The sequence below is a fragment of the Buceros rhinoceros genome, unplaced genomic scaffold (assembly GCF_000710305.1).
Source record: "Buceros rhinoceros silvestris isolate BGI_N320 unplaced genomic scaffold, ASM71030v1 scaffold2311, whole genome shotgun sequence".
Lineage (NCBI taxonomy): Eukaryota > Metazoa > Chordata > Aves > Bucerotiformes > Bucerotidae > Buceros > Buceros rhinoceros.
This window is the reverse complement of record NW_010392321.1, coordinates 33,647-49,113: the sequence shown is the minus strand read 5'-3', so window position 1 is coordinate 49,113 and position 15,467 is coordinate 33,647. Positions and strand designations below refer to the sequence as shown.

Sequence of the window (15,467 nt, the reverse complement as noted above, 5' to 3'; positions counted from 1 at the left end):
TTCCATTTTCAGTGCTAGATACAGACCCACACTGCATCCTCTGCAGCCCCGGGGCAAAGGAGACGAACACTCAGCTTGTTATTTTCCCTCAGAAAATGGGTGAAACCACCACCAAAGGTTGCTCAAAATTCCATGCACCAAATTCTTGGCCCACTTCCCTGCTGTGAGTTCAGGCTCAGACGTGCCTGTGAGAAACATCGCGTGGCAAGGCACCATCGCATCAAGGAAGAGCACGGCAACGCAGCCTGCGCCAGGAGCCTACATCCTTCGTTTCTTCTGGAGAACCTGTTCCAACCACACACTAAAACATTTCAGCCCGGATCCTCCACCGGCTTCAACGCAGAACAGCTAAACCTTGTACAACTGGGACATTTCAGAGACAAAAGGTGGACAGGAATAAACAGAGAATCTTTTTTAGATTTATGGCCACCTCAGTTGCTTGTTACTCAGGCTTGGCTGTTCTCTGCAGCTGCTTTCATCGGGGTGTCTGTCCTCTGTCCTGCTGCTGAATGTGACGCCGTCCCCACTCAGGAGGCGTGTTGCAGCGCTGTCTCCCAAGAGTGATAGTTATCATTGGGTGATCTCTGGTTTAGTAATTTCTGCAGAGCCAGTTTTGGTGGTTGGGGCGTTAACTTCAAAAGGAAATGACATAAAGGCACGTCCCCACACTGAGACTCCTCAGTTGAAAAAATGTGGTTGTTTTACGGCACCTCGAGTCGCAAACGTACCCCTGCAGGTTTCTGCATAACGAAGATTTACATTTGCCCTCTCATTCCTCTTCAACCCTTCAGAGGCTCAAGTTCCATCGGGGTTATTCACTATGTGCTGCCACTGCTAGCGTGAGGCAGCTAGGAATTACCTGACATGCTCTAGTTACACATCTACTGATGTGGGAAAAGATTAATTTAATTTAATTTTGGCTCTCTGAAAGGTGTCTGGTTTAACCGGACCCCAACTGGAGCAATTCATCCCAGCTTAAAGACATGTGAGATGAGCGAAAAGAATGGCACAGCGCAGACGATCAAGTATTCATGGCGATAGAGGGAGCCTGTACAATGAGCCCAGACTAAAAACCAAGCTCTGGGACAGCTGATCTTCTCTCTGCCTCAGTTTACCCATCTGTAAAGCGGGCGTAGTAACAATGCAAGGTACTGAGCAACAAATGTCGAAGCGTTGTTTGCCTGATAGATGCTGTTAGAGCAGCCAACACCAATGTCATCCAGCTAATCAAGAAAGACGTGAATGCAGCACAGAGGATTCTTCGAGCAGCTGATCAGGTACATACAAAGCGTAGAAATAGGAAGTCTCTGCAATACACTTTTCCTTCGTTACGTAAACAGACACGGAAGTGTTCTGGGGCGTGCAGTCACCAGCCTGACAGGCAGAGCTAGATGCCAAAGGTTCTATTCGTGTAGCATTAAGCTGAATCAGATGCTGGAATCGGATCTCTTGACCTTACTGTCACAAACGGTGTTGTGACATTTTCTTCAGAGGTACCTGCTCGTGGGAAGGCAGCTTCGTACCTTCTTCTGTTCCATGAATCAACACTCGCTTCATAACTGAAACCGCAGAGACCAAAATCAAACCGAAATTTGTCGCTCCCTTTCAGTAGGTGCTTGGTTGGATGTTGCAGCTTCCCAAACACGTTAGAAACGGTCACCAATGCTAAACACAACGGCACTTCCCTCGTTTTTTCCTCATTTTAGCTCAACAGTGTCAGAATGTCACAACAAAGCTTAGATAACGCAGCAGTCCCAAACCTTCACTTAAAGATTTCCTTTTAACACCGACTAATTGCCGTTTGGAGGTGGCAGCGGGAGAGAAGAAGTGTTATTCTACCCAGACTGTGACTACAGTGGACGGTTTGATCACGAACCGCACGCAGTCCTCCGCCTTAAACGGAGCAGCTTTCGCCTGGGAAACAGAGCACCATCAAAATAAAGCTAAACAAAACCAGGCACCTCCAAAGTTTCATCTCAGGTCTGATCTCAGCTGCACTGCACCTGCTGCTACTGCTCCGTCAGCTGAAGCCCTTGCTCCGATCAGATGTGCCTGCTGAAGGAATCCTCCCGCCTGCACATTACATCAGCCCGCCCCAGTAAAGCTGGACCCCACAAAGATCCCATCCTCCAGCACAGCTACCCGGAATTCACAGGGTCCTCCCAGCCTTGTCATGTCAGAGCCGATGAGAGATGACAAAGTTCTGCTGCTGTTCTCAAAAGGAAGGAAATTATATTTTCGGGAGGAAGCATTTCCCCCTTTTCTTGCAGTTTGAGTTTTTTACTTTAATGCGAACAGCTTAAGAAGCCAAAATCAAAGTAAGATGCTCCAAGTTTGGAGAACGTTTGACTGCCCCTGAAATGCTTGATGTATGTGTGTGTGTGTGCGTGTCGCGGATGTTCCTTCACAAGTGTTTTTGCTTGCTAAAATGGAAATAAACATCATACTCTGCCAGAAATGCCCAGGGCCCCCCTCTGTCTCCCCCTAAGAGCTGGCATACCCAGCAGCTACTCTCCCTAGACTCAAGATCTAGGGAGGGGATTGAATGCTGGCTGAGTCTCCCCTCCAAATCCCCAGCAAAGAGAAAGAGGGACAGATACGTGGCCCCGGTTTGCTACACGAGGATTTGATTTGCCACAGCAAGATTTGATTTGCCACAGCAAGAATTCATAGGTGCCCCTCAAAGAAGCTAATGAGTTTGGACAGAGGAGGCGAGCACCCGCAGCGCTCCGTGCGCCATGAAGCCAGGTGACTGCGACGGATGCCACTTACACACCGGCGAGAAGACGCAGCTCCCTCACCCCCTGTTTTACCCGGTTCTCTTTTTACGATCATTCCAGCACAAAATGAGAGCGACACAGAGGAGATCCACGCTGGTGCCATGCTCTTTCCCAGGTCTCTTCTCTCGCTGGTCTGATCTCTCCGTAACATCTCGTAACACTTGCGTTCAGGCTGTTGGCTTTTTGTGGCAGACATCAAACTTTTGCTGTCTGTGGACAACAAACCTACCACGTTTGGTAGTTCCTGAAACAACAGCACTACCACGGGAGTACCTGCTTGCTGGGGAAGACACAACACCAAGGCCAAATAAAAGTGAAGCTTACTGGTCACAGTGAACTGGGTGGAAGTCCTGCTTTCGTCAGCCAGGAAGGCAATCTCACCAGCATCTTCCACCTTACACTCTCGGATGATCATGGTATGTTGTTTGCCGGAGCACGTGATGGAGATTCGATCACTGGGTTTCACTTCTTCTTTATTTTTCAGCCATCGGATGTTCTGGCACTCGTTGTCCAGCTCCACGCAGAAGATGGCTGTGTCGTTCACAAAGACCGCGGTCTTTCGTGGAAGTTTTTTAATGATGTTCCCTTTAAAGAAGAAATTAATTAAGATTAGCAAACAGCAGATATTAAAGTCTCTGCCAACACGGGACCATCCAGACTGCAGCAGGACAGCCAGGAGCTCTCACCTAATCGGAGCACTGTAGACACTATGCAGACATCCCTAAATTAATTCCTAGGCCCTGAGTTACAGGGAACAGATAATCCCAAGGACTCGTTTTGGCCTTCAGAGAGAGAAAAGCAGTTTTTTGACTAGAGTTGCTCATGTTTCTAGCCTACCATGCTGTTGGGTAAACACCAGATAGGTCGCCTTGCCAAGAACAGATTGGACAGTGATACGGCTTTCCTCACCGTGTATTCTGGGAACTCAGACTAAAACTTCGCTAAAGTAGGTCAGACTTAAACCAGACAGGTCTCTCATCTGTCTTTGGGATTTTGCCTCCATCAGAGTCACCAGGAAGTTATAGAACCAAGTCAGCAAACACACCAGTCACCTGAAAGGCTAGAAAATACACTGAAAACCTCAGATTTCGTCTCAGAATAACCCCCAAAATTCACAGGGAATGAACTTCACTTACGTGTGTCCCTTCCAAGTGACTGGGATGGTTATCACTCACTAGAATAACCTCAAAGTCGCAAGATGCGACGCTTCAGAGGAAAGCTTGGACCATCAGGAGACCACCCCCATGGAGAGCCAGTGACCAGCTCCAGCCCCGGAACAGTCTCTGCGAGGCAAAGTGCCCTCGCAGAGGCAAAGCACCTACAGCTCCTCACCGAAAAGCAACGCTGAACTCCTTCATGAAGCAACAGAGCAGGCACGCATTCCATCGGCGGGGTTCAAGAGCCCAGTTCTCTGTTCGTCCTCTCTGAAGCTTGGCCACACATCTGACCCTTGCTGCCCCCAGCAGTGTCCCCATCCGTGCAGCCCTTCGCCTCCTGCCAAGCTCTCATCCTCCCAACCCCACCCTGCTGTCTCAAATCTTACTCCTCTGGGGCAGGCACAGGGTTCCGAGAGCTCCCGCCTGGCTCAGAACGTGCCATAGGACCTTAGTGCAAACTAGGAAAAGAAACACCAGCTGCCCTACTGGGACCAACCACACTCACAGTGGTTGGCTGGCCTAGACCTAACAGGAGGTGCAACAAAAAGATGACTACCTGAATTGTCCCACATCTCTGGACTGAATTTTCCCTTCTGCTTCCACTTATGTGCACTCTCAACTCTGCTAACGACACAAAAAGGAGCTTGCACGAGGACGCACGTCACCCAGCTGCCTTGCACTGGTTTATGTAGTGAAGAACTACTTCTGGTTTCTCTGGGAGTAAAGTCAGGCTTTAAACGAGTCAGGACAAGTGCAATCGTGTAGCAAAGACGGGTCTTTAACTCATGCAACAGGAGACACACCAATGACACCAGCAATGAGCATCATCAAAAGCAAAACGACAGGTCCTGGAGTTGCATGGGTACGTTCTTGGTCATAGAGCAAGTCAGGGGGCTCAGAACCGACACCAGGCTCTACACCTACTTGCACTTAAGTCCTGAACCACCAGATCCAGAAGACTTGGACACGGATCTATATCCACGTTTTACTCCTTTCTCCTCAGCTTTCCAAACTCCAGAGAAGAGCTCCAGATGTCAGGTATCAGGAGTGGATCTGGCTTCCAATCTGAAGCCGCACTGGTGCTGACTGCAACCTGCACCACACGTCAGAGCATAAACCACAACAACTAAGCCAGTGTCCCAGCGTGGTCAGCACCACTCTTGGACAAGGTTCACCATTGTGTTTGCTGGACACCAGAGGAGCTGTGTGAGACAGTTCCAGAGGACACATCCAATGCTTGGGACTGCGTTAAGGGAAGTCTACAGTGCTAGGCTACAGCTCAAGGACTTTGCCTTCCAGGAAGCCCCTTTAAGCACAGGTCTCCACCAGGTGACATATTTTGTGGAGCAACACAATCTGTCCCCACTCTTTGACCCACTGTCCCAGATACACCCTGGCAGGAGACCCAGGGACCCACTGACCGATGACACAAGGCTCTCCTTTCACGCTGTGAGGGAGTCTGCTGTCCTCCACCGCACACATCATGGGGCAAATGCCGTTCATGAGGTCGAGTATGGAGGCTCACGTGTGAATCTCACGCTTGGTAGGCCAGAGTTGGTCAGTCTGAAAGAGCAAGAGTCTTTCTTACCTTGGACAGACAACTCTGCGATGGTCCTGCTCCCTTCTTTCATCTCACATATATAGACGGCATCATCATCTGTGGTGACGTTCTGGACAGTGAGCCGGCGATAGGTGCCCTCTTCTTCGATGTTGTATTTCTTGCTCTGCCGGAGTTTGGTTTCCTCCTTGAACCAAGCTGTCTCTGTACTAGGAACAGGCACTTCGCATTGGAAGGTGGCAGATTCCTTCTCCCTCACTTCAAGATCCTGCAGTTTTTTCTTGAAGGGTATTGCGGGTTCTTGAGAGGATAAAAACAAAAAGGAGAGACAAGAGTTTATGGTGGTCTGTGGTGAAAGGTGGTCAAATAAGTAAGTTAACAGAAAAAAAAATAAACAATAACACTCCTTGTTAACGATACTGATTTGTCCCAAGCTGCCGTCCAAACCCATAATCAATCAAACCCACTGCAGTGGGTGTTCTGCTCCCATGTAAAAACAAATCTTGGATCCCAACAGAAGTATTTTAAGGACTTAGCTAAAAACAAAGCACTATCAGCTGGATCTGCAGTACCTGCCCCACAGAACCACACAGGGGAGTTCGCTCTAATCCAAAGCAATGGGGACAGAATCCCAGAATCGCCTGGTTTGGAGAGACCTTTAAGCTCATCGAGTCCAACCGTTCCCCTGCACTGCCAGGGTCCCTGAACCATGTCCCTCAGCTCCACACCCACACGTCTAGTTTTAAACACTTCCAGGGATGGGGAAACAAGTTGGTGAAGCATCAGGTTAATAAACTCTGCTCTTGTGGCCGGCTTGTGCTCTGGCATGAACACCTCTGCACTGCACCTTGTTGCTTAGTGACGCCACAAGAGGAAGGGCAGGGCCCACCCAGCCTGACTCTACATATAGCCACAGCCCTTTCACATCAGCCCTTAAAAGCAAAGATGCTACAGGTGGTCCAGAGCAAACAAGCTGGTGGAGCTTGTGGAGCTGGTGGTGGAGGTCTAGGTGAGTGCGAGCAGCTGAGCTGGTCAGCTGGAGCAAGGACTGATGTTTGGGGGTCTTGCAGCAGAAGTGAGCTCAGCAGAGGGATCTGAACAGGCACAGAAGGACAAGAGGTGGATGTGCACAGAAGGACAGATGTGGGGGAAAACACAGACATAGGTGATGGAGGAGATTTCTGTTCTCCCCAGAAGAACCAAAGGCTCTGTGGCAGCTTTTGTCAATGGCAATAAAGACAGGCGAGAGTGCCCAGGTCTCCCAGCCGCCCCTGCTCTCCTCCCGCAGTGGGGCTGCAGGGCTCCCGCTTAGGGAGAAACCAGAGCATAGGTCAAACACCCAAAACAGCTGCATGGCAGCGAGGAAAGACAGTTTATGAACAGAACAATGTTCAACTCCAGTGCCAGCTGCACTGTGCAATCACCCTGACACCCAGCACCGAACTGGAGAAAGGGGAGCTGGACTGAAGAGGACAGCCGGTGGTCACAGCCACGGGACTGGTGCCTCAGTCACGTCACAGGCTGGGATTAGCCAGTGCTGGTGCATCACCACTCATGCTTTGTGAGAGATCGTGTCTTGACACGTACCTCATCTTCTAATAACTACTGTGCCAGCTCCCAAGCTTCTTTGTGACTCCGTCCTCCCCCTCCCTGGCCTCACAGGCTGGTAATTCCGTGTGGCACTAGCAGTCGGTAGTGCCCAAGTGTTCGTCTAAGAGTCAAACAAGAGCAGACCTCTCTTAGATTTAGAAGCCCGTGCCCGTGGTGGTACATCCCACTCAGAGTCACCATGCTCTACAGGCTGGAGAAACACAAACTGAGGCCCTCAAACATCCCACATCCAAACTCTGATGTCCAGGAGCCTCCATGTTGTAAAATTTACACCTGGTAGCTCAGCCTGAGTTGGGTACCTGCCCTGCCTCCCATTAGCCCAGGAGCTGCTGTAGAAGCGGTGCTGACTTTGACCTGGTTTGCTTTTTCCTGAGCTCAACTCCTGGAGACTCGTGCGTTCCATTTGGCAGGTCTTCCACTCCACCCCAGCAGCCATCACATAAACACCTCCAACCATTTCTAGCTGAGTACAGCCGGGATGGAGACAGCAGATCTTGAGGGAGGAATACCATGGGTGTTATCCGGAGAGTGAAACCTGGCTGGGAAGCCATACAACACCTTTAGGAACAGGAAGGTGACTCAAACTCACCTTGTCAACCTGGTTATTTTCTCAAAAACAGTATTGCCTTAATGCACCTCAGTTCAAGGCAAGTCAAAGTCTTGCCTCGGAAGTCCTTCAGCTCTGGTTACACAGGCCAGCTCTGCCTGCACTCCACCTGTTAATTAGCTTTTTTTCTTTAACCAACAGGCAAGTCCTGCCCTGCGATCCCATAGATCACCTCTGGAAGCACTCCCCGTAATCAGGGGGATCGAAGCAGTTGTAATTCTCATGCCAGCGGAGCAAGCAAGAGGATGAGCTTAAGAAAGCATTGATCAGAAGGAGGCCAGCTCCGGGAGCTGGATGCAGTGCTGCTGGGTGAGGCAGGAGGGAGTCTGGGGCTGACCCCCAGAGCACAGGGACATGCCCGAGGGCCACCTGAGAAGCACACAGGTGTATTCCCACACTTGGAGTAACTGGCCATGTCATTAACGCCCTCCCTTTACAGTCACTAAGCACTATCTAAGGTTAAAAAACCAACCAAACAAAAGCTACGTGAGGAAAAAGCTCTTAACTGTACAAACACAGAGGAGCTGATGGACTCCTTCGTGCATGTTGCAGCAGCAGTGCTGCTTTTCCAGCCAGGAAAAGTAGGTGCAAGGCTGTCTTTGGCAGCTTGGGGCCACAGATACCCTCTGAAAACAACTTTGCTTTCATCCTGCTGCCACGTGCGGTGGCTTCTCTCCCTCTGCATGGGGCTCCAGAGAGACAGCACCTGATAAACTGAACTGACGCCTGGGACTGGCCCAGCCACTGCTTTTTCTGCTTTGGAGAAGGGAGAGAGGCTTCAAACACACCAGCCTCCTCTTCTGGAATGTATCTTCATGGTCTTTACACGGGCTAGCAGGTGCCTGGTCAGACAGAGGGGGGTAGTTTTGGTCAGGGAACTACAGAAGGACCACAGGTCTCTGGAGAGCAGGCAGCCCCACCGAGCCCCACCGATTCATCTGGCCCATAACCAGAGGCTGCCCGGGGCAGAGCGGAGGCCAGGAGAGAACAGCGTCTGCAGCTGAACCACCCAGCTCTCAGGGGAAGCTCCGGGAAAAGCAGGCGGCTTGTCTCACTTGGTCCCAGACTAACCACACAGTGTGAGCACGTGACTCCACACGTGGAGTGCGCGTGACAGGAGTGTGTCTTCACTGACGTGAAGACGACTTATCACGAGGAAGGAAACACTCCACTTCCCACCAGCCTTTCCGTCTACTTTCCACCTAACCAGTTCAATGCAAAAACAAATAAACACGCTTATTCTCGCCCTGGCCAGCACGGCAAGTCGAGCAGAGGCCTCTGGGACTCTCTTTCACCCCACGCTCACGTGAAGTATGACTCTCATGAGGAAGACAAAGCCATTTGGCTCATAAACATTTCCCTTAATATATGATGATACCTGAAAACGGCCTCGTAAGGTAAGTGAAAGTTGTGCTGAGGTTACACGGGACGTAGTTCTCCCAGGGACCTCTGCTTCAGATAAGAAGTGCCACCAACTCTCATCTCTGTTTCCTATAAATGTCAAAGCTTGATAGAAATTATTTAGTATTAAGCAAGAAAGGTGATTTCTGCTCTTCCAGTTCCACAGCAAAATGCTGGTTTCCCTCAAGGTTTGGATTATCCGAACCTCCTTTGGGAAAATCGAGGTGGTTTGCATCTGAGTGACTGGAGTGGGAACGTTCTGCAGTGCTGAAGAAAACAGAATCCTTTCTTCGCTTCAGTCTGGCACCCACTCATGACCCGGCGACCTGCCCCTGTGCTGCTGGAAGCCATGGTTTGATGGTTTCCTGGCCACATCCTCTCCCAGGGACCCTCCCCCAGCTGGGCTGTGACTCCCACAGTACCAAGCACTTCCAGCTCTCCTCAAGCCACCAGAGCTCCATGTCCATGTGAGTGCCGGGCACCATGGAAGGGTTTTTTTTACTGTGCAATGTTTTCTATCCATCTGGCTTCAGCCAAGGCAGAAATACTCACCAAGGAATACAGTGAAGGCAGTAACGTTTCTAAAGAAGGAGAAGTAAGAGATAAGAGATCTCCAAAAACCTGCCTGTTGGGAAAAATGTGAGATGGAAACAGCAAAGCAAAACTCCGAGGGAGCACGGAGCCAGAGCAGCCCATGGAGTTAGCAGGAAACCGCAAGAGCTCCGATCAGATACGAGTTTGGCTGCTGATCTTGAGAACATATTTCTCCAGAGTGTCATAGGCTTTTTTGCTTGGTCCATACCACCCCAACTACCAACGGGGTGATGTTATTTTTTAAAAGCAGGTCCTCCTAACACATATTTTGCTAAGAATAGGAGCAGCCTGCAAAGAAGCCAATGTTTCTTTAACCTTCTCCAGGCAGGTCTCTCTGCTTGACCTGCTCTTCTCACTTGCTTACATTTCCTCTTGCCTATTCCCAGCCTCCTCATAGGCTCTCCATTTATTATTCCCGACTCAAGTTTTCCCTCTGCCTAACTAAAATGATCCAGCGAGAGTAAGAATATGGAAAATCTTTCCAAAAGGAGCGATCTAAAGGCACGTGGATGAGTTCCCACCATCTTGTGCCCTTGGTCTTCTCCCTAGTTACTGTGCTTTCCAAGTTTCCCTTCTACCTCCACATCTCTAAAGGTCTCTTTCAGATCTCAAACGTGACTACCATGACGGCGGTCATCTAAAACCACTTCAGGTCAGAGGGACAATCAAGTGGCCTCAGCACCCATCTGTTTTTCCAGTCTCTATCCTATTTGGCTTGCAACCTTTACCCTTTCCATACAGTATCTGGTTACTGTATTCAGGGACTCAGAGGAACGTTCCTCGGCCCAGGCCCAACGATGGAGTCCTCTACAATGTTCTCGCTAACTTTACACGTGGCCTATGGACATCTCCAAAGCCTTCACAAAATTCAAGCCAGTTATTTGTATCCCTCCCACCCTCTCTGTTCTTTGGTTTGACAAAAATCGTAGAAAACACAGAAACAGTTCAGTTGGAAGAGCCCTTTCAGCTCCTCCAGTCCAACCGTTCCCCCAGCACCGCCAGGTCCCCCCTGACCCCTGGCCCTCAGCAGCACCTCCACACGGCTGGGAAACCCCTCCAGCCATGGGGACTCCACCACTGCCCTGGGCAGCCTGTTCTGGTGCAGGACAACACTTTGGGTGAAGAAATCTTTTAACACCAATCTAAACCTGCCCTGGTGTAAAGGTTTGCTCTTGGGCCACATCTTCTGCCTTCTCTTACATCTCGGATTTCAGTGCGTGGCTTGAGATTCGATCCCTGCCCTAGGCACTAGAATCCAGCACATTTCCAAATCAGAGAATCAACTCTTGGTTTTCCTTAATTGTGAGAGTGACCCTCTGCTCCGCAGACCCTCCTTTGAGATTTACGTCTGATTCGCTACATCACCATTAAGGGCAGCTCAGAAATCTCCCTTTTTCAGCCCAGCGATCTTTAAGACACGGGCTCAGCTCCCAGGTCTAGGATCAAGACTGACAGAGTAGAAGAGGCAAGCTAAAGGAGAGGTTTGACCTGTGCCACTTGCAGCCAGGGTGCTGGGCTAGGTAGTCTTTTTTATTACCACCTTTAAAAGACCCATAAACATTCTCACTCAGATTTTTGCATTGAAATTCTGTGAACCAAAACACCAGAGCACGTTTAAACCCATGAAGCTCATCCTTCCTGGTACCTGTGTCTGCAGGCTCTGTAAATACGCCGTTACCCGCAGAAAGACCAGGCATGGTCTTTACCAAGGGTGGCTGCCTGGAGAGTTTAGCTGCTTCTGCACAGCTGAGCAAAGAGAAGGTTGTGTGGCAAGATGACCTACCACCCGATGGCGGATGAGCTAACGGCATCACCAACGGCATACACAACAGAATTAAAAGCTGCCTTCACTGCTGCACCATTCCGAGCTGTCTTTGGGGGGCTGAGGACAACTTCTGGTGACACAAAGGACAGTCATTATTCAGCGCCTAATTATAATCAACACACGTAGATTTTCCATGACAGCCTTGGCCTGCTCAGAGAGCCCAACATGGCACAGCGTAACGAAGAAACAGACCATAAACATTCCCACTTAAGCCCTCTGACTCACAGGCACCTCTTGACAATGGACAAGGATCAATATTTTTTTCCCATGGTGCTTGCTCCCAGACCTGCTGCTTCACGTGCTTTCCCCTTCTCCTCTGGAGCAGAACGGTCAACAAATCACGGGCAGAGGGGAGGGGGTTTGTCTTTGCAAGACAGGTCTTGGGCGAGTAACAGAGCTTGAGCCATTCTCAAAGAGAACCGCACCCACGGGCCAGGCTTGGTCCTGAGCCCTGAATCCCAGCTCGTGGGTTAATCACAGCTTCATGGAGGAGGACAGGACAAAAGCTCTTCCCAGCAGCACTCAGCACTCCAACGGATAGCGGTGAGTGGGACAAGTGCCAGCGAGTTCCAGGGATCAGGTGTCACTGATGGACACAGGGACTGAGTCACTGATGGGAAAGACGGCGGGTGTCAAAGGAGAGGTCCAGAAAAGGTAAAACAGAAACACAAATAAAAGGTGAGAGTCCTAAAGACCAGCGTGAAACACAGATCGTTCCTACTCATCTGGATTTCCAATTTATTTTGCCGCCAGACAAAAACCTCTGTTCTGCCACTCCAGCGGCAAGGCCTTTCGCACCTGAGAGGGAATTTTCAGATGCTGCCTGGGTTGCAAACTGCCCGCTGTAACCTTGCCAAACAGAGCAGCTTGAACACTTACTGCCTCCTATGTGAAAATATGTGTGTCGCGTTTTTGCTGCCCGTCTGCAGAAGCTGCTCTGACCTCCACCAGCACTGAGGGACCCTCTGAAGGCAAGTTCTTCACCAGCGACCACAGCAAACAGGGGCATCCTGGACCTGGTAGAGTCCCCTCTTACAAGGACTACAGGCTATGCAGCAACACGGGCTGGGAAAAGGCTGAGGAGGCTGGCAAGAGCCAGAGTGCTGGGGGTCACTCTCCACAGGAAAGCTGAGATGGACTGTAATCAGAGTTGGAGTAGGTCCCCCAAGGGATCCAAGACAGCCCAACACATTCAGCTTGCAGAAAGGAGTTTCCTCTCCTACTGTCTCAATGACACGTGTCTGCCAGTTTGAGTAAACCCTGGGGCGAATATAAACCCAGCTGAGAGGACAGCCTGGAGGGTAAGGCGGGGCCTCAGCGGTCACTGGGCTGGAGGATGGTAGCGGATCTCTTAGATTACTATAAACCAGGGCAGACGGGAGCTTCAGAGACCTGGTTCATCCCAGCTGCCCCACAAACAGCCAGTTGTACATCAGCCATCTGTGATTGGTGCCCGTTTATCACCCTTCCTAAACCCTCCCAGTGATGAGACTCGCTCCCCAGGTCACCTGTTCCCATGTTCAACCCCCTTTAGAGCTCATGTCCAACCCACACTCCTTTGCAGCAGTTGGATGACAGAAGTTTCGTTCACGCTCCCACCCCAACTCAGAAGCGTATTGGCTGTCTCCTGGCAAGCACGTCCACCCCAGTGAGGAACACAAGTACCCACCTTTGACGGTGACAAGCACGGAGCTGTACGTCTGGCCTGCCAGGTTGGAGGCCGTGCAGGTGTACAGTCCATTGTCTACCTGCTTGCAGAAGAGGATCTTCAGCACAAAGTTCTCCTGATCATCCTCATAGATGACATGGCGCCGCCCTTCCGAAATGACCTCATTGTCCTTCTTCCACACAATTACGGGCTTGGGCTCACCCGTCACGTAGCAGCTCAGCTTGGCATGCTTCCCCTCCGTCACGCTGCACGTGCGTGTCAGTGCCCCAAAAGTTGCGTTGCGGGTGCCTTTGGTGGTGAGCCCAGCCGCCCTCTCGTAATCCAGGGAGAGGCTGTAACCGATGCCAGCCAACCCTTCTGCTGCTGAGTAAGACTGGGCAGACATTGAATCGAGAGTCCCATGGGAGACGTCCATCTTCCTGATCTCCTCCCGCCTCTTTTGCAAGTGAGACAACAAGGATGATGTCTTGCCGCAGCTGGTATCAAAGTGGCTGCTGCTGCCCGGGTTGGAGGAGCCCTGTGTCTCCACCACCAGTGCGGCCGAAGCGCTGGCAGAGCCAATGGGATTCTCTGCCCGGCAGGTGTAGGTGCCGCTGTCCCCCAGCCGGGTACACTGGATGGTGAGAGCGTTTGACTCCCCAGCAGACTCAATCTGGAAGCGTCCAGCATCAGCCCGGTTCCGCAGGTGTCTTCCATCCTTCTCCCAGTTCACCGAGAGGGGAGGGCTGCCCTGGACTTTGCACTTGAACATGGCGTCTTCTCCCAGCGTTACTTTGATGGAGGAGGGTTTCTGGATGAAGTACGGGGCTGACTCCGTCACTGTGGTCTCCTCTCCAACTTTGATGCTGACAGCAGCAAAAGCTTCCCCAATGGTGTTCTTGGCCCGGCAGATGTACTGGCCGCTGTCCTCCAGGCTCAGGTCATAGATTGTCAGCCTATAGAGATCCCCATCTTCTGTGGTTTTAAACCTTCCCCCAGACTGGATTGGAAGTTTATCCTTTTCCCAGCTCACAGCTGGGATGGGGTTTCCAACAATCTGGCAGCTCAAGGTGGCATCCTTCCCCACAGACACCATAAACGCCTTAGGCCGGGTCAAGAACCGCGGGACTCCACTGAACGAGCTGTAATCCATCTCAGTTTCCTAAAGGGTGAGAAAAAAAAACGTCAAGAGGGAGCAGATTAGATGGTGCAGGCAAAAAATTGCTGCCCTTTCGTTCTACCAGGCCTTTGATCACCTAGAACAGTCCAGTTGGGGCATGTTTTCATTGTCCTTCTCATTATGGGTCAGAAAGTCTTCAAATAATTTAGGACTTGCAGATTTGTTAGACTCGAGCTCAATAAACACCTGATGGAGAAGGTAGCTCACTTCTCCACCGGCTAAACCACAAGTCTTTGGGCAGCTCGTACAGAAAGAACATGACGGTCCCTTTCAGCTTTGGCGCGAGGGAAGGGACCTGCACTGATGTTATAGGCTAGTCCTGCAGCCACAGAGAAACAAATAGACAAGAAATTCTGAGCGATATGTCTACCCTTCAAGATGCCTCCTCCACCACTTTCAACTCCACTTAGTTTTCATCTCTCTTTTTCTTTCTCCTTGCCTTTTGTCGTTGTTGTTGCTTTTTTTTCTGCTTCTACACCACGCTCCACCTCTCCTCTTGCCCTCTTTGGGCATTACCCATCCCTACATCTTGTTCTCTGAATGACACAGTAAACCCCTCTGCTGCAGGGCCCAGCCTTTAGGAGGACACAGATATGCCCGTCACGTTATTGACAACATTTCTCTTTATCCCCAGCTGCTTTTGGACACAACCACTGAGATACAGCTTCTTTGATGGTGACGGCACCAAGGAGTATCTATGGCTTACAGACAGCCTCATCCAGATGCGTGTTTGTGCACACCCACGGCTTGGAGCACAGAGACACGTGAAGACACCACCATGGGGAACGCGCGCAGCAATCCAGATGGTGCCGGGCTCCTCCAAAAAGGGCCCACGCGTGGGAAAGACGTCTCACCACCTGCTTGTTCTCAGCTGCTCTCAGAGGGAGCTGTGCACCAGCCTACAGCTGTTTGACGATACGGACCGGCCAAGGGGGCGACGCTTAGGCAGTGTTGACAACTAAAGCTCACGGCAATTCTGGTGCCACTGCGTCCCAAGAAAGTCAAAAGCAGCCAGCGGCACTAATCTTTGCAGCCATGTTCACTCACACACAGAGTCTACCCATCCCTGTGCAGCTGGAGAGCGACGCAACAGAGACCACCACCCC

General features: G+C 50.9%; 1 protein-coding gene across 1 annotated transcript in view; it reads right to left on the bottom strand.

Moving 5' to 3' along the window:
* LOC104500712 (obscurin-like) overlaps positions 1-14,277 on the bottom strand; it is a gene marked incomplete at its 3' end in the record, with an annotated part of 31,362 nt that extends 17,085 nt beyond the window's left edge. The window contains exons 1-3 of the mRNA XM_010144407.1: positions 13,203-14,277; positions 5,526-5,795; positions 3,105-3,365 (exon numbers count right to left, since the gene is read on the bottom strand). Of these exons, the coding sequence (XP_010142709.1) occupies positions 3,105-3,365; positions 5,526-5,795; positions 13,203-14,277 (1,606 nt within the window). The remainder of the gene's footprint in view (positions 1-3,104; positions 3,366-5,525; positions 5,796-13,202) is intronic.
* Between the last annotated feature and the right edge of the window lie 1,190 nt (positions 14,278-15,467).